The sequence below is a fragment of the Scyliorhinus torazame genome, chromosome 8 (genome assembly GCF_047496885.1).
Source record: "Scyliorhinus torazame isolate Kashiwa2021f chromosome 8, sScyTor2.1, whole genome shotgun sequence".
Taxonomy (NCBI): domain Eukaryota; kingdom Metazoa; phylum Chordata; class Chondrichthyes; order Carcharhiniformes; family Scyliorhinidae; genus Scyliorhinus; species Scyliorhinus torazame.
In genome coordinates, this window is record NC_092714.1 from 79953983 (window position 1) to 79971570 (window position 17588).

General features: G+C 45.1%; 1 protein-coding gene across 2 annotated transcripts in view; it reads right to left on the reverse strand.

The window, feature by feature from the left end:
- Nucleotides 1-13997, reverse strand: part of LOC140427968 (uncharacterized) — a 426464-nt gene extending 412467 nt beyond the window's left edge. The window contains exons 1-2 of one of the 2 annotated variants that reach the window (XM_072513883.1): nucleotides 13612-13997; nucleotides 4861-4913 (exon numbers count right to left, since the gene is read on the reverse strand). In XM_072513883.1, coding sequence (XP_072369984.1) covers nucleotides 4861-4913; nucleotides 13612-13860 — 302 coding nt within the window. In that variant the 5' untranslated portion in view covers nucleotides 13861-13997. The remainder of the gene's footprint in view (nucleotides 1-4860; nucleotides 4914-13611) is intronic. The other variant, XM_072513881.1, reaches the window with a different exon arrangement.
- Between the last annotated feature and the right edge of the window lie 3591 nt (nucleotides 13998-17588).

Genomic DNA, 17588 nt, shown 5'->3' on the forward strand with positions numbered 1-17588 from the left:
CACGGGTGACATTATTTACATTTATTATTTTGAAGTTTCTATTAGGTTTGGAATAATTATATGCTCTTTTTGCGTTAATGTGAAGTAATGTAAACAGTTTCTTTAATTCAATGGGCTGAGTTGGATGCTTGCTTTGAACAATGGCCAGATATTGCACAGGATTTTAACTGTAGGGCGTTGTGTGGTTTGGGCTCTGAATTAAAGATTTTTTTTCAAATGAGACCTTGCCATTGGATCAAGTAAGCCTGGATGTCTTGGGTACCGAGCTGAACAATCGCTGGATCAAAACATCCCTCATGTACCTGAATGTTCCTGTCCTTCCCCCTGTGCGTTCCCAGGCTCATCCTCTGACCCTTCACTGCAGTTTTCTGCCTATGCCTGTGAGGCTGCCCTGCTTACCTCAGCTTCCACTGGGGCCCCCCTTGTCAGAGCTAGATTGTGCAGGGTGCAGCATGTGACAACTATAAGGGAGACATGCTTTGGAGGGAACTGCAATGATCCCCAGATCGGTCCAGGCATCAGAAGCGCATCTCGAAGGCTTTTTTCAAAAGGATAGAAAAGAGTATTATGGGTTTTGTTTGGGCCGGGAAGACTCCGAGAGTGAGGAAGGGATTCTTACAGCGTAGTAGGGATAGGGGGGGGCTGGCACTACCGAGCCTAAGTGAGTATTATTGGGCCGCTAATATTTCAATGGTGAGTAAGTGGATGGGAGAGGAGGAAGGAGCGGCGTGGAAGAGATTAGAGAGGGCGTCCTGTAGGGGGACCAGCCTGCAGGCTATGGTGACAGCCCCATTGCCGTTCTCACCAAGGAACTATACCACGAGTCCGGTGGTGGTAGCTACACTGAAGATTTGGGGACAGTGGAGACGACATAGGGGAAAGACCGGAGCACTGGGGGGGTCCCCGATAAGAAACAACCATAGGTTTGCCCCGGGGGGCACGGATGGGGGATATGGAATGTGGCAAAGAGCAGGTATAAAGCAATTGAAAGATCTATTTGTGGATGGGAAGTTTGCGAGTCTGGGAGCGCTGACCGAGAAATATGGGTTGCCCCAAGGGAATGCATTCAGGTACATGCAATTGAGGGCTTTTGCGAGGCAGCAGGTGAGGGAATTCCCGCAGCTCCCGACACAAGAGGTGCAGGACAGAGTCATCTCAAAGAAATGGGTGGGGGACGGTAAGGTGTCGGATATATATAGGGAAATGAGAGACGAAGGGGAGACTATGATGGACGAACTAAAAGGGAAATGGGAAGAAGAGCTAGGGGAGGAGATTGAGGAGGGGATGTGGGCAGATGCCCTAAACAGGGTAAACTCGTCGTCCTCGTGCGCCAGGCTAAGCCTGATTCAGTTTAAGGTATTACACAGGGCACATATGACTGGAACACGGCTCAGTAAATTTTTTGGGGTGGAGGATAGGTGTGCGAGGTGCTCGAGAAGCCCAGCGAATCATACCCATATGTTTTGGTCATGCCCGGCACTACAGGGGTTTTGGATGGGGGTGACAAAGGTGCTTTCGAAAGTAGTAGGAGTCCGGGTCGAACCAAGCTGGGGGTTGGCTATATTTGGGGTTGCACAAGAGCCGGGAGTGCAGGAGGCGAAAGAGGCCGATGTTTTGGCCTTTGCGTCCCTAGTAGCCCGGCGCAGAATATTGCTAATGTGGAAAGAAGCCAAGCCCCCGGGGGTGGAGACCTGGATAAATGATATGGCGGGGTTCATAAAGTTAGAGCGGATTAAGTTCGTCCTAAGGGGGTCGGCTCAAGGGTTTACTAGGCGGTGGCAACCATTCGTCGAATATCTTGCGGAAAGATAGATAGGGGAGAACAAAGAAGGCAGCAGCAGCAGCCCAGGACTTGGGGGGTGGGGGGGGGGGGGGGGGGGTGGCCTGAGACAAGGCAGTTGCCAATTAGGGCTAGTTTTTATTTTTGTTATTTAATATTTATTTATTTGTTGTTGTTTTCTTTTGTTCTTGTTTAAATAAAAAAGGTCATTATTATCTGTATTGTTATAATGTTGTGTAAAGGATGCACAATGTACTGTGTTGGTTGACCAAAAATTTTCAATAAAATATTATTTAAAAAAAAAAGAAGCGCATCTCGAGCATCCTGATGGTCCTCTCCACCGCCACTCTTGTGGAAGCATGGCTCCTGTTGAATCTCTCCTTGGGCCTCAGTTCTTGGGTGACATAGAGGGGTCATCAGCCATCTCTTCAAGCAATAGTCCTCGTTACCATCCATCCAATCTTTCAGGAACCACGAACAGCCTTGGTACCTGCAAGTGCTGCAAGATGCTAAAATCTTGCGTGTTCCCTGGGTAACGGGCACAGACTCGGAGAATCTCTGTCCTGTGGTCACAGACAATCTGCACATTCATTGAGTGGTATCCTTTTATGCTGATGAAAACTCCCAGCTCTCCTACAGGCACTTTGATGGCCATATGCATGCAATCTATTGCACTGGTATATGGGGAAACCCAATCTTTGCCACAAAGCCTCATGCTCTCTCCGCCTAGTTGCCCTCATCCGTCTGGTAGCTGATGAATATGAAGGCGTGTCTAAAGATGGCATAGGTTACTAGCTTTACACAACGGTGTGCAGGTGACTGAGACATGCTGCACAAATTCCTCAGAGACCTAAAAGGAACCAAAATCATAGATTTTGAGGGCCATTGTGATCTTCAATGCCACCGGCATGCGGTAACCGCCCACACATTTGAAACCGATTTTGGAAATTGCTGTCACTTTGGCCCTGGAGAGGCATAGCCTCCTGCTGCACTGGACATCAAGGCGTTTGGAGGTACGTGTCACGCTGTCAGTATACTCTAGCCGCTGGATAGTGGCATCTTCAGCATCCCCTCTGGTCTTGACCTCCCTGCAGGCCCTGCACTAACTGAGCCCATCTCTCTCCTCTCACCGGTGTATAGACTTCTACAGGGTAGAAGGAGGTCGTTCAGCCCATCAAGTCTGCACCAACCCTCTGAAAGAGCACTCTACTTTGGCCCACCATTCCCCCTATCCTCATAACCCGGCGCATTGATCATTGAACAGTGGGAGGAAATCAGACCACCCCGAGGAAACCCACGCAGAACGGGAGAACGTGCAAACTCCACATAGACACTCACCCAAGGCCGGAATTGAACCCGGGTCCCTGGTGCTGTGAGGCAGCAGTGCTAACCACTCTGCCACTGTCTCTGCCTGGGACGCTGCTTGTGCTCACCTGGTCCCCTCTCTCCTGCCCCTCTCATCCTCTTCAGAGGACGTCCCACCAGCAGAATACACTGTCCTCATTCAATCAGATACAGAGGATCATGTGCATGCTTCCATCCTCAGGGAAACCTTCCAGGAAAGCCCTGTAATGCTGAAAGGCAGGCTTCAAATTCTTAAAAACTAGGAAACTCAAGGAAAACTCTCTACTCACACAGATACAAACTCTCTATCAAGTGAAACAGCTGTTTTGGAGGCCTTTAATCCCACCCTTGGATGAGGAGATGCAAAAACATAATGGATACCCACACGACGAGCTGAAAACATCACACAGGCAGTGCAAAATCGCATTCAATTGGACTTTTAATGGGCTTAATTGGCCCTTTAATTGTCGGCGAGTGCACATCCAATTCATGCACATGCCCACCGACCTCAAAATGACACATGTGCGTAATAATGTCGGGAAGTGCACCCAATGTCTCCTTGCGTGATTTCACGCATTTCCAGGGTTGGCCCACACCTGCCCAAGCAACATGAAATTCTGGCCCAAGTAGCTTTTCCTAACAAATTTCCCTTGACATTCAATGACATTACCAGCACTGAATCTCCCACTGCCAAAATCCTGGAAATCATCATTGACCAGGAGCGTCACGGCGGCACAGTGGTTAGCACTGCTGTCTCACAGCGCCAAGGACTCGGGTTCAATTCCGGCCTTGGGTGACCGGACGGTGTTTGCATGTTCTCTCAGTGTCTGCGTGGGTTTCCTCCCACAGATGTGCAGATTAGGTGGATTCTCCATGCTAAATTGCCCCTTAGTATCCAAATTGTAGGTGGGGTTACAGGGATAGGGCAGTGGATTGGGTAGGGTGCTCTTTCAGAGGGTTGGTGCAGACTCGATGGGCCGAATGGCCTCCTTCTGAAGTATAGGGATTCTATGATTCAATGAACTGGACTGGACCAGCCATATAAATACTGCCGCTACAAGAGCAGGTCAGAGGCTGGTTATTATGGGGCGAGTAACTCCTGTCTCGCCAAAGCCTGTCCACCATCTACAAAGCACAAGTCAGGAGTGTGATGTGATACTCTCCACTTGCCTGGGTGAGTGTGTCTCCAACAACACGAAGTTCAATACCATCCAGTCATGCCTCCAAGCTACACACCATCCTGACTTGGAACTATATTTCCGTGCCTTCATTTTGCTGGATCTAAATACTGGAAACTGTTCCTAACACGACTGTGGGTATACCTACCCAGATGGACTGCAGCGGTTCAAGGCAATTCAAGGACCCGGGTTCAATTCCGGCCTTGGGTGACTGTCTATGTGGAGTTTGCACGTTCTCCATCGCAGGGCAATTATGGATGGGCAATAAATACTGGCCTTGCCAGAAATACCAAATCCCATGAGAGAATAAAAAAAGCTAACTCAGTAGAAAGCAGGAAACCTTCTTGTTGGGACAGCAAAGCTACTCACTAGACAAACCTGTTAATCCATCAGAGAAGGCTTGTTAATATATAACCATTTACGATTATATAAAATATAAATAATGGAAGATTTTGTTTTCTTTAGAATCTTGTTTGCTCCAGCATTTTTAATATAGCCAAAGCATTGTACTAAGACAGTTTGGTTAAATTACATCAAAAAATGTAGAACAAAACTTACCACCCAAGTAGAGAGAAGGCAGCAGAGGCTCGCTTTACAGCAATGATAGTAACCTGTAGGTTATAGGATTTTTAAAATTAGGTTTTCCTTAACATTGTATACCTCACTGAGATGTTGATTGCAAAGATCATCAGTCTCAAACAATAAAATGACATGTATATTAATTTTCCTTTGTGTTTGTAAGTATCAAAATTAAAATCACATAGACCTTTAACATATAGTAAAATTGGTCTGTTGTGGAAAAGCTAATTAAGCAGGGAGTAAAATGTGTTGCCAATTCGTTATCATCCGTTTATACCACTGAAGACTAATTTGACTCCTTAATGTCTGCTTATATTTCCTGTCTACAAACCATTACTTCCAGCTGTACTTTTGTATCAATCCATTCAAATTCCAAACTCGGCATTCAGATGCAGAGAGGCACAAAGAGTTTGTCCTCAAACAAACAAACTGAATTTTGAAAGCAATCAAGGAAACCAGGTAGGATGAAGGGAAAGAAGTCAAGAGCAATGGGCCGTTGGTCTCTTGCTACTTGCCCTTGCGGTGACTTAGTGGTAAGAACAAGGATGCGAAGAGTGAGGCAGGACCAGGAACAGTGGAGGATACAGAAGTTTAATAGGAAGTTCAAGGTGGGCAAAATAAAAGCAGGGGTGGGGAAAAACAGAAGTAATTTAGAACAGGGTGGGAAGGGACATCAAGGGTGTAGGCTTTGTTCCCTATCACCTCGAAAAGACTTTAATCTGGGCTAGATTTGAAAACAGGCCAGAGTTCCTGTTAAAAACTAGCATTTATCAAATTTCTCCTCTTCAGCCCTGTAAGAAACTTTGGCAATGCAACCAGCACTCACCCCCAAGATATATATAATCATAGAATGGTACAGTAAAGAAGCAATCCATTCAGCCTGTCGAGTCTGTGCTCGCTCTTTTGAAGGCCTACTCGGTTAGTCGCACTCATTCTTACTGCACATTGCTGCACAACGGTGCAGACTTGATGGGCCGGGTGGCCTCCTTCTGCACTGTAAATTCTATGATAATCTATGAAATTTATTCTGCGTCAAGTATTTATCCAATCTCCTTTTGAGGGTTACTAGATTCAGGCAGTACTTGTTGGGTAAAAATGTTTGCCTCATGTCACCTCTGACTCTTTTGCCAAACATTTAAATCTGTGTCCTCTGATTTCAACCTTTCAACCATAAGAGTAATAAAGAGAAACTGTTTCTAATGTAAATCCATCATGCATTTTAGTACCTCTACCAAATCTCTTCTACTGCTCTGCTATGTGGAGAACAATCCCAGTTCCTCCAGCACACACATGTATTTATAATCCCTCATCCCTGGAACCATTCCATAAAATATCTTCTGTACAGCCTGCAAAGCCTTCACATTCTTTAAGGCTATTCAAATTATAGAAGCCCACTAAACTTGCACAGCAGGTTTTGACTGACACGTTGGTGGCTCTAGGCCAGGGCTCAAGTTTACAGAGGGCGGAAGGTCAGGAGGCATTTGGAATATGCAGGTTCTGAGATAGCAGGGGAATGGATTAGAATTTCAGCAGAAGATAGGCTGGGGCAGGTATGGAGTTAGGCCATGTTATTTAGATGTTCACCAAATTTTCATAAAACTTTTGATAAGGTCCTCCACAACAAGGTAGAATCTTTGGAAATTAGTTGGAAGCTGCTGCAGTGATTTAAGAATTAGCTGCATGTCCGAAGGCAGAAAGTTTTCAGTGGCTTTGGATCTGCTTGGAAGCCAATTAGCAGTAGTGTCCCACAGGGATGAGAACTAATGTCTAAATAATCTTAGATATATATGCCCAGGAATGATCTGCAAGATTGCAAGTGATGCAAAGATTTGTGTGACTGTTAGGACTGTCGAAACGACCAAATTACTGAAAGCATATTTCAATGTGTTAGGGAAATAATAATTAATATAGCTAAAGTAAAGTCGCCATATTCCCAGATGACTATAGGCTGCTTTCCCCTTTGAGGGGGAGAGCTGACTGTTGACGATTTAATCTGAAGGTCACCACACCTCAGGCGAGGGACAAGGTTAAGAAGGCGGGCCTTCAATTAATATAGACAAGTGCAGTGTTAAGCATGTGTTAGGAAGGTTAATGTATATGTTTACATCTTACAGGGAATAGAACTGAAGCCTGTGATGGAACAAACGGGTATTATAGTTCATAAATCTCCAAACGTTAACAACCAATGCCATCAAACTTTATTTAAATAAAATAGGAAGCTGGCCTACATTCACGGGACTGTTCAATAAAATTCCCTCTAACTTGTTTGGACGATGGTGGGCAACTTTTTAACTGCACGGTCCCTTTAATTTTTTTGTGTGGTCTTCACACATTATAATTTAAAGGTGTTGAACTTGTGCGCGGCTTGTATAGCAATTTTTGGTTCATGGCCACACTGATTAGAAGGAACACTATTATTCAATACCAGACAAAACATAAACAATTTGTCCTTGTACAATATGATCAGATTTATTTAGAATACGGTGTCCAATTCTGGGCTGCTGACAAGTGGTGAAAATTATGGTTTTATTAAAGGTTCAAAGAAGAAGCACAAGATATCATTCCAGTCTTAAAATACTTTAGTTACCCAAATAAGCTTAAAAAGCTGTGTCTATAAACTTCAGAAATGCGTACGGGCAATTTGATTGGGGCCTATAAAAATGAAGGGACCAGACCGAGTTCACATTGACAAATCATTTCAGTCAGATGCATGGGGAAGTACCAAGGGTCGTACTTTAAAATTGTGCAAGGACAGAAATAGGCAAATGGTAGAGCGGAACCACCCCCCCCCCCCGCCCCGCCCCGCCCCGGAATTGTAATAGCCCCCACGGGGCTTATGGGATGGGAATTATTATCTTCCCCGTAGACCTTGCGGAGTACAAGCTCCCCTGCTGTTAACCTCTATATAAAAGGTTAGCCAATAAGGTACCAATAAGAACAGGAACCCAGTACGGTTCTACCGGGTAGCATATACATTGTGTTATAAATAAAACTATGTTTCTTTGTTTTACTCGGTGTGGACTCCCACTGTTCTTACTAAACTTTTGAAACAAGTTGTCATGTATACATTAATACTGCATAACTCCTAAAGACATCTGGAGCAGTTTCTATTAGGAGCAGCGATCACATTCTTCAAGAGGTACCAATTCATATGTCATGGTCAATGTGGTCTCCTGGAGCAGTTTTGATCATCTAAGGGAGCATAGAAAATAATTCCCCATCTATCTTTTGCCTTACTGGCCGTTTAACTGTTTTGTTCAGCTCTCGCAGCAGTTCCTTAGTTTTGGGGGGGGGGGGGGGGGGGTGTACAGAGTGCCCTTAATAGTGATGCAGAAGGCATCATGACAGAATGGGGCCCGGTGGTCTTTTCATGTCTATCATTTTTGTATCTTCGTATAATCGGTGGACATGGACATGGCCGGCACTGCTGCCTCACCGCACCAAGGATCCGGGTTCGATCCCGGCCCCGGGTCACTGTCCATGTGGAGTTTGCACATTCTCCCCGTGTCTGCGTGGGTCTCACCCCCACAACCCAAAGATGTGCAGGGTAGGTAGATTGGCCACGCTAAATTGCCCCTCAATTGGAAAAAAATAATTGGGTACTCTAAATTTTTTAAAATAAACTAATCGGTGGACAGAGGGATCTTTGAGAAGAGGATATGGAATTGGAAGTTCTTCTTGGGGTTCAACATTCAATCAGAGGCAGTGGTAAAGTAGGGAACAGAATCAACAGCAAGGACACAAGTGCCAAAGACCATGGGCTGGATATTGCGGCGCCAACAGGAACAATCTGTTCAGCATTGACAACTACTGAATGTCAGAGAGGGCCTGCAACTTCTGTTTTGCAATGTACCACACAAAGCAGGAAGTTGTGGAGGCTAATTAACCAACACTACTCTTGGGGGTTCGCTAATTCAAACAGCAAATGCGGAAAGAACATTAATTTGGGCCAATTTCCCACCAATTACAAATTAATGATAAATGTAAAATACTAAATCTTGATTTTCAAGCACAAGGGTCTTCCTCTCAATTAGTGAATACTTAATAAGGAGGCCCACACGAGAAAGGATCTTTAAATGTTAACAAGCAACAGAGTATTCTGGAAAAACTCAGGAGGTCTGGCAGCATCTGCCACTAATGGTTTGAGTCCTTTTGGTATTTTGTTAGAACTATAGAAAGCAGAGTTAATATGGCCATAAGACATAGGAGCAGAATTAGGCCATTCAGCCTATCGAATCTGCCCTGCTATTCAATCATGGCTGATATTTTCTCATCGCCATTCTCCTGCCTTCTCCCTATAGCCTCTGAGCCCCTTATTAATCAAGAACCTATCTATCTCTGATTTAAAGTCACTCAAGTATTTGGCATCCACAGCCTTCTGCGGCAAAGAGTTCCACAGATTCACCACCCTCTGGCTGAAGAAATTCCTCCTCATCTCTGTTTTAAAGGATCGTCCCTTTAGTCTGAGATTGTGTTCTCTGGTTCTAGTTTTTCCTACAAATGGGAACATCCTCTGCACGTCCACTCTATCCAGGCCTCGCAGTATCCTGTAAGTTTCAATAACATCCCCCCTCATCCTTCTAACTCCAACGAGTACAGACCCAGAGTCCTCAACGGTTCCTCATACGACAAGTTCTTCATTCCAGGGATCATTCTTGTGAACCTCCTCTGGACCTTTTCCAAGGCCAGCACATCCTTCCTTAGATACGGCGCCCAAAACTGCTCACAATACTCCAAATGGGGTCTGACCAGAGCCGTATATAGCCTCAGAAGTACATGCCTGTTCTGTATTCCAGCCATCTCAACATGAAGGCTATCATTGCATTTGCCTTCTTAACTGCTGACTGAACCTGCACGGTAACCTTAAGAGAATCTTGAACAAGGACTTCTGATTTCCTAAGCATTTCCCCATTTAGAAAATAGTCTATGTCTCCATTCCTCCTTCCAAAGTGCATAACCTCACACTTTTCCACATTGTATTCCATCTGCCACGAATGGTTTGAGTCCTTTTGGTATTTTGTCAGAATTATAGAAAGGAAGAATGTGTTAAGTCATTAAAGTGTAGCCAAGAGAGATAGCAACAAAGTGTAGCAATTTTAAGAACAAACGACAGGTGGCCTGGTGTTTGGGGGGGTTTGCATTGAGAAATACAAGAATGGTTTTTTTAAAAAGGGGCTTTAAGATGGAGGAGAAAGGTCGCAATCTAAAGTTGCTGACTCAATGTTGAGTCCCGAGGGCTGCAACGTGACCAATCGGAAGATGAGAGGCTGCTCCCCCAGCTTGCATTAGGCTTCACTGAAGAACTGCAGAAGGCCAAGGACGGGCATGTGGGCATGAGAGAAAGGTGCTGAGTTAAAATGGCAAGCAACTGAAAGGCTGGGGTCATGCTTTCAGACTGAGTGATGGTGGTCTGCAAAGTGGTCACCCAGTCTGCATTTAGTCTCCCCAATGTACAGAAGACCCCATTGGGAGCAGCGAATACATTAGACCAAATTGAAGGAACTGTAAAGGAAATACTGTTCAACCTGAAAGGTGTATTTGGGGTCTTGAATTGTGAGGAGGGAGGAGGTAAAGGGGCAGGTGTTGCACCTTCTGCAATTGCAAGGGAAGGTGCTGTAGGAAAGGGATGGGAGTTGAACGTGATGGAGTGGATCAGTGTGTCAAGAGGATCCTTTGGTTGCAGAGGCTAGTGGGGTGAAAAGTGAGGACAAAGGGACCCTATCATGGTTCCGGGAGGGAGGGGAAGGGGGACGGGCAGTGATGCTGGAAATGGGTGGACCCTGGTTGAGTGCCGTGTTAACCAGAGGGGGAAGGAGCCTCAGTACAAAAAGTGGACATGTCGGAAGCACCATTTGTAACAGTGTCCTTACAGGGAACAGCCCGCTTGTCCTCATTTTCCACCCCACTGGAGGTGAGGTTTAATATAGGTGAACAAATGGAATTGCGTGACACAAGTGGGGTAGTTAAATGGGCACAGTTTTAGATCACATTGGGATGATTTCAGATTTAACTGAGATGGGACAGATGCAGACAGCCAACCTGCTCCCAGGAGGCGAGTTGGCATTTAAAATATGTTAATTGGACTAGAAGTCTCAGATTTAATCTGCCTTGCAGGTTTAACTCTGGCCAGCCAAATTTCCCCAGCTTTGGGAAACACAGCAACTGCAGTGATGTGAGGACAGCCTCTGTGAAGGAGAAAGTAAATACCTTCACAGCACTGGTTGTAGGCCAGCAATAGCAGAAGTGCTTCCTCCAGCTTCCACCATCAGACCTACTTCCCACCAAACGAAACCACACCCCCAGCCAAGCAAGCATTGCCCACCCCCAGGTTGGTGTCCCCCTTGAGGTCAGGCATCAAAGGAGATCAAAGCCCATTTATGGGAACAATACTCCCTCACTTCCACTGAGTTGGGGCCGGACAAATCTAGCCCTGGGGCTTCAGGGTACTCCTGTCAACTGGCAGTCCCACCTGTCAATCAACCCAAATTCCGGCAGGAAACCTGTGAAGACCAAGTGGAGTTAAAAACTCAATAGCATACACGGAAACCCCATACTCCAGAATTCCCTCATGCTACTAGAATCCCTCCACATCACTCACCACCGCCACTTCCAGCATGTCAGTAAGTAGAAGTTTCCAACATTTTCAAGGAGTTCGGAGAGGAAAGAATTTGGAGATGAAACAACAGTTTGAGTGGTCACAGCAGGGATTGTTGAGGGAGTGAGGTCTGGAATGCACTGCCTGGGAGGTTGGTAGAGGCAGGATGCCTCACATCCTTTAAAAAGTACCTGGATGAGTATTTAGCACACCATTACATTCAAGGCTATAGGCCAAGTGCTGGCAAATGGCATTAGGTGGGCAGGTCGGGTCCTTTCATGCGTTGGTGCAGACTCAACGGGCTGAAGGGCCTTTTCTGCACTGTAGCATTCTGTGATGGTGTTGAAAGACAACAGCCAACAGTACCCAAGGAAAGGGAACCATTTATAATGCTCACTAGCATTCAGACCAGGATGGGAAGTTACTGCTCAGCAGTTTGATGGTAGCGTTAAAGGAGCAGTAAGCCACATGGACAAGGTGAACTTGGACAGAAATTGGAGAAACATGTGGTGAGCAAACATTAGTGCTTATGTGAGGGTGTAGAAAATCAGCAATGTCAAGTTCTCCTGAGGTGGTAATTTAATTTAACAATAATTTTGACTTTTCCAATGTTTGGTTATCTCATAGTTTTGAAATTTTTCCTTCTCATTGCATCTATTATTCTTTGTCTCTCTCAAGCAGTTAGGAGTAATCGAGTCATCCATGAATAGCATAAATGCATTTTAAATTACCTTGCTGGAAGTCCAAACACAAATGCAAAATATTAAATGTTTACATTGCTCCATCAGCCTGCTAGATGAATGAGGTTTATTTCAGTAACGGGATTTTTAATTAATTGACAATAAGTTAAATGATGATAATATTAATTCTTATGTGGGTTTACATATTATTTTCTCCCCTTCCAAATTTCCTTTCTTGAAGGCAGTGGCCACTTTACAGTTCCACGGCAGTGGTGATTCACCAGGACATCATCCAAACATTATTTTGTTTGAACACTGGATTAATATTCTAACAGATATCATAAGACTTCCTGTAAATCCCATACATGCACACTGGGAAAAAGGCTCACACCATGGCAATCAACAGCAGGAATTGTGATCAAATTTCACTTCCAAAAACAAAATATTTAGGCAAATGATGACCCCCGTCAATGACTTGTCTGAAATCACAAAATTCTGCAACCTGGAACTGAGCTACGCTCAGTTTTGTTTGTCTGTGGTTTCCACGGAAACCAGCAGCTCACCATTATTTCCCTGAATGGCCATTCTTCATATCTCACCATACTGTGAGCGTTTGCAGCATGCTGGACAGCAGAGAGATCATAGCCGGGCCCAATACCAGCCTTGCCCAAAGTGCTTCACCTATAATGCACTTTCTGCCAATATTATTGCAAAATAACTTGAAGTCAGGACCCACTTCTTCCCCTTCCTTCTGTCAGGTAGCACGAGAGATTTTGATTGAACCAAGGACTTAATGGATCAAAAGTGCAACAGGCACAGTGCCACTTTACAGATAATTTATAAGGTTAATGATAGGTATTTCTTAGTGATTCTAAGTGGCGCCCTCAGCACGTAAAGGTCAACCCCTCATCAGATCAGTATTCTAAGGATGCTGATAAAAGTGTGTGACAAATAAGAAGGGACACAGCATTGTTAAAATAAAATCTACCAAAGCAAGGACTTCACTAATTAACTCTGTTGCTGGTCGAGAAAATGTTAGGACAAGAGTGTGCCTTTACTGGCCCTGTTGATGCAGAATCATTCATTTTGTAATTCCACTTCCGACCAAGAAACAAAATTCACGATCACATTCCTGCATATGAAGCCCCAGAATTAGCGTTTGAACACTAGAAGAATTATGTCCATCAGAGGAAAATTGAACTGGTCCTTTTCAGGTAGAGGTTGCACAAGGAAGTATAACTTCAGTGAAATTAATAAGCTGTTATTTAACAGCACGGAATGGGGCAATGTTTACCCAGGCCGGGGCAAACGGAACATTTTTAAAGGCCACCTTATTACTCAAGCAAGGTCTGAAGCGAGGTATTTATTTGATCATCTTTATTTTGAAGTTGGCTGGCCCTGCAGGCCTCGCTTGCAGAATCGGGTGTTGGTCTAGATCAGCAGTACTATACTCACACATTTATAATCCTCCGAATCGGAATTGAACAGAGTGCAGCGCGAATTCGGCACTGCAGTGAAGTTGTCGGCGCTACTGGTAATCTGCAAAGGCCCATTTTCCATGGTAACCGGGCTGATAAAAGCTGTTGTTGTTGCTGCCGCCACTCCTGCAAACAAGAGTGAGAGGGAGGGATGGATGGAAGCCGCACCGGAACACAGCACTGGCGGCCTTCCACTGTAGGAGCAGGAGGCCCTTAGTGTCAACATGCAGCATTTTGTGTGTGTTTCTCTCTCTCTCTCCTTTAAACAGAGCTGTAACAATTTCCTCTTTAAAAAAATCTAAACATTATCAATAACCTTTTGTGCATACGCTGTTGTTGTGCAAGTGCACAATGTCAGGAAGCATTATTCTCATCACTCAGGCAGGCGACATGTAATGTTCCTGGATCAGAAAAATTCAAACGTCCAGAAATAAAAGGAAAATCACTTTCTTGAAATCTATAACAAAGTGGTTTGACTACGAAATTCAGCCTGTCTTCTGCACAGTTAGCCGAAAATAAAATATTTATTGAGTTATTTTTTTTAAACCAATGTCTTTGTAAGAAAACTTGTTAACCATCTGTGGAATTTCATTTCATTATTTATTTATTTAATCAAATCAAATCCTTGCTTCTGCAACCCATAAGTCACGGACCAAAGAATCAAATGTTTTCAAAATAAATAAGGAAGTTATTTCCGACTGGGCTGTCTGACCTTGATCACAGGCCTCTCCCCACGCTGGGGATTTACAAGCGCCTGCCAGATATGACTGATGCCAATCAGCTTCTAATTGACTTTGTCTAAAGCCAGAATAAGAAATGGTCCAGCATAGTGAATGAACAGCCATGTTGCAATTTGTCTTTATGAACCCCATCACAGCGACACAGGTTATTCACTGAACTTGTACCATTCCACATCTAAAATGATTGGGTTTGTACAAGAGATCGCGTGAAAACTCAAAGACAGGCTGGTAAGGAAGAAGATCCTTACACCAAGAACAGATCATTCCTATTTCATGTGCCATAATAAGACAGAATCTGTCATGGAGTTGGTTAATTGCATTAACTAAATTGGTCTTTTGATTAGTAAAATATATATGAACAATTACTGATTCCCACCTACCACCCTTGCTTTACTGATAAATCAATACTTCTCCGTGATGTGCCTTTAAATCATCTCCCTTATTGCGAATTCTGTGTGCAGGTGTGGGGTGCCAACTGGATGAAACCACAAGGCAAGATGTCATGCAGGCTAAACAGCAAGAGCAGCATACGATAGAAAGAGTTAAACCAATGTTTTTCAAACTTTTTTTCCGGGGACCCATTTTTACCAACCGGCCAACCTTTGGGACCCAACCCGGCCGACCTTCGTGACCCACGCCAGCCAACCTTGCGACCCACGCCGGCCGACCTTCGCGCCCCTGCTGGCCGACCTTTGCAGCCCACGCCGGCCAACCTGCGCGACCCACCATTTTCTCTTTACTTGTTTGTTGCTGACAAAAATGGAGGAAATGGTTTTGGGTCCCTTTGGCCCCAATGGTCCCTTTGTCCCTTTGTTCCCTTTGGCCCCCCGAACTTGAAAGAAAAAGGCTGCGACCATATTAAAAAAAATTTGGCCGCACTGCGCATGCGCATAATCTGGCCATTTTGAAGGCCGCTCGCAGCCGGCATTATTAAAAGTCAGCTGTTGCGCGCGGATTTGCGTGATCGGGAGCGCCGCAACGGACGGATCCGCGACCCTCCCGACACCCGCCCGCGACCCACCCGCGGGTTGTGCCCCTGAGTTTGACAATGCCTGAGTTAAACAATCCTACAACCAATGGATCAGATCAAAGCACTGCCGTTCTGCCATAGCCAATCGCAAATGGTGGTGGACAATTTAAATTTAACAGGAGGAGGAGGCTCACAAACATCGCCATCCTCAATGATGGCAGAACCCAGTCCAGGAACCTTTTTTTATTAATTCTTGGGATGTGGGCGTCACTGGCTGGGCCAGCATTTGTGGCCCATCCTTAATTGCCCTTGAACTGAGTGGCTTGCTCGGCCATTTCAGTAGGGGCAGTTAAGAGTCAACCGCTTCACTGTGTGGGTCTGGAGTCACATGTATGCCAGACCGGGTAAGGACAACAGATTTCCTTCCCTGAAGGACATTAGTGAGCCAGATTGGTTTTTACAACAATCGGCAATGGTATCATGGTCATCATTAGACTTTTAGTTCCAGATTTTTATTGAATTTAAATTTCACTATCTGCCATGTTGGGATTCAACCCCGGGACCCCAGATCATTACCCTGGGACTCTGTATTATTAGTCCAGTGAAAATACCACAACGCCACTGCCTCCCCATGATCCAAAAGATGAGGCTGAAGTGTCTGCAATCATCTTCAGCAACTCATTGATGAGTAGATGATCCATCCCAGCCTCCTCATGAAGTCCCAGCATTAAAGAAACCAGCTTTCAGTCAATTTGATACACTCCAAATGATATCAAGAACAGTTGAACCTACTGGATACAGCAAAGGCTATGGGCCTTGTCAATATCCTGGCTGTAATGCTGAAAACATGCTCCAGAGCTACCAAAGTCTCTCGTCAAGTTACTCCAGTACATCTACAATGCTGCCATCTACCCAACAATGTGGAAGTATGCCAAAAAAAAGCAAGACAATTCAGCAATTACTCACCAATCACCTGCTCATGGATGTTCAGTTTGGGTTCTGCCAAGACCATTTGGTTCCCATTACAACTTAGGTCAAAATATGGATAAAAGAACTGACTTCCAGAGGTTGTGTGAGACTGACTGCACGTGACACTAAGACAGCATTTAACCAAGCACAGTGGGTAGCACTGTTGCTTCACAGCGCCATGGACCCGGATTTGATTCCCGGCTTGCGTCACTGTGCGGAATCTGCACGTTCTCCCCGTGTCTGCATGTGTTTCCTCCAGGTGCTCCGGGTTCTTCCCACATGTCCCGAAAGACATGCTTGTTAGGTGAATTGGACATTCCGAATTCTCCCTCAGTGTACTCGAACAGGTGCCATAGTGTGGCAACTAGGGGATTTTCACAGTGTTGATATAAGCCTACTTCTGACACTAATAAATATTTTTCTTAATTTTAATCAAAAGGAATTGGGGTGAACTGTCCACCGACAGTGATCATACCTCAAACAAAGTAGTATAGTTTCAGTCATTGTAGGCTAAACATCCCAGCCCAAGCAGATGAAGGCAGCAGTTCCTCAGGACAGTGTTCCAGGCCCAATCACCTTCAGCTGCTATAATGACCTTCTCTCCATCATAATGTCAGAAGTAGGGGTTCTTGCTGATGATAGGACAGTGTTCAATTCCATTTATAACTTCTTAGAGACTGATGTAGTTCATGCCCACTGTAGCCACCTGGGTTGGCCACTTCCCGACTTAAAATGGAGAACCGCAAAGACTGAAGGGAAATTCAGCCAACACAGGCAAAATTGAGCAAGTGCAGAAATCATGTGTATTGAAACTTGCAAAAACCAGACAGCAGCAGCCATCTGCATAGTAATGAGCGATTCCAAGGCACAATCGCAACACTTAAGATGAATAAAGCCAAGCCAGACTCCTCGGCGCCAGCAGGAGCCAAGACAAAGGACGGCCAAAGGACATTTAGGGACCGCCCAGCGATCAAGGAACAACTCCAATATTGGAGAAATCGATCCAAATGATCGGAATGCAGTCCAATCATTTGGAACCAGGTACGGGGTCCGCCCCGAAAGGTGGGAAGCCCCTGGGGACTATAAAGTAAAGCCCCCAAGTTCAAATCGTCCTTCTTGGCAGGGTCACTCAACAACGCGAATCAACCCCTGAGAGTGAACTTTCCAAGCGGCCACATCAACCAAGTAAGTCTCCAGTCAATGCTTGCTATGAGATAGGCACTCCTAGCTACCAGTCCATACCAGCTTTTGAATCCTGCACACTCAGGACCTGAA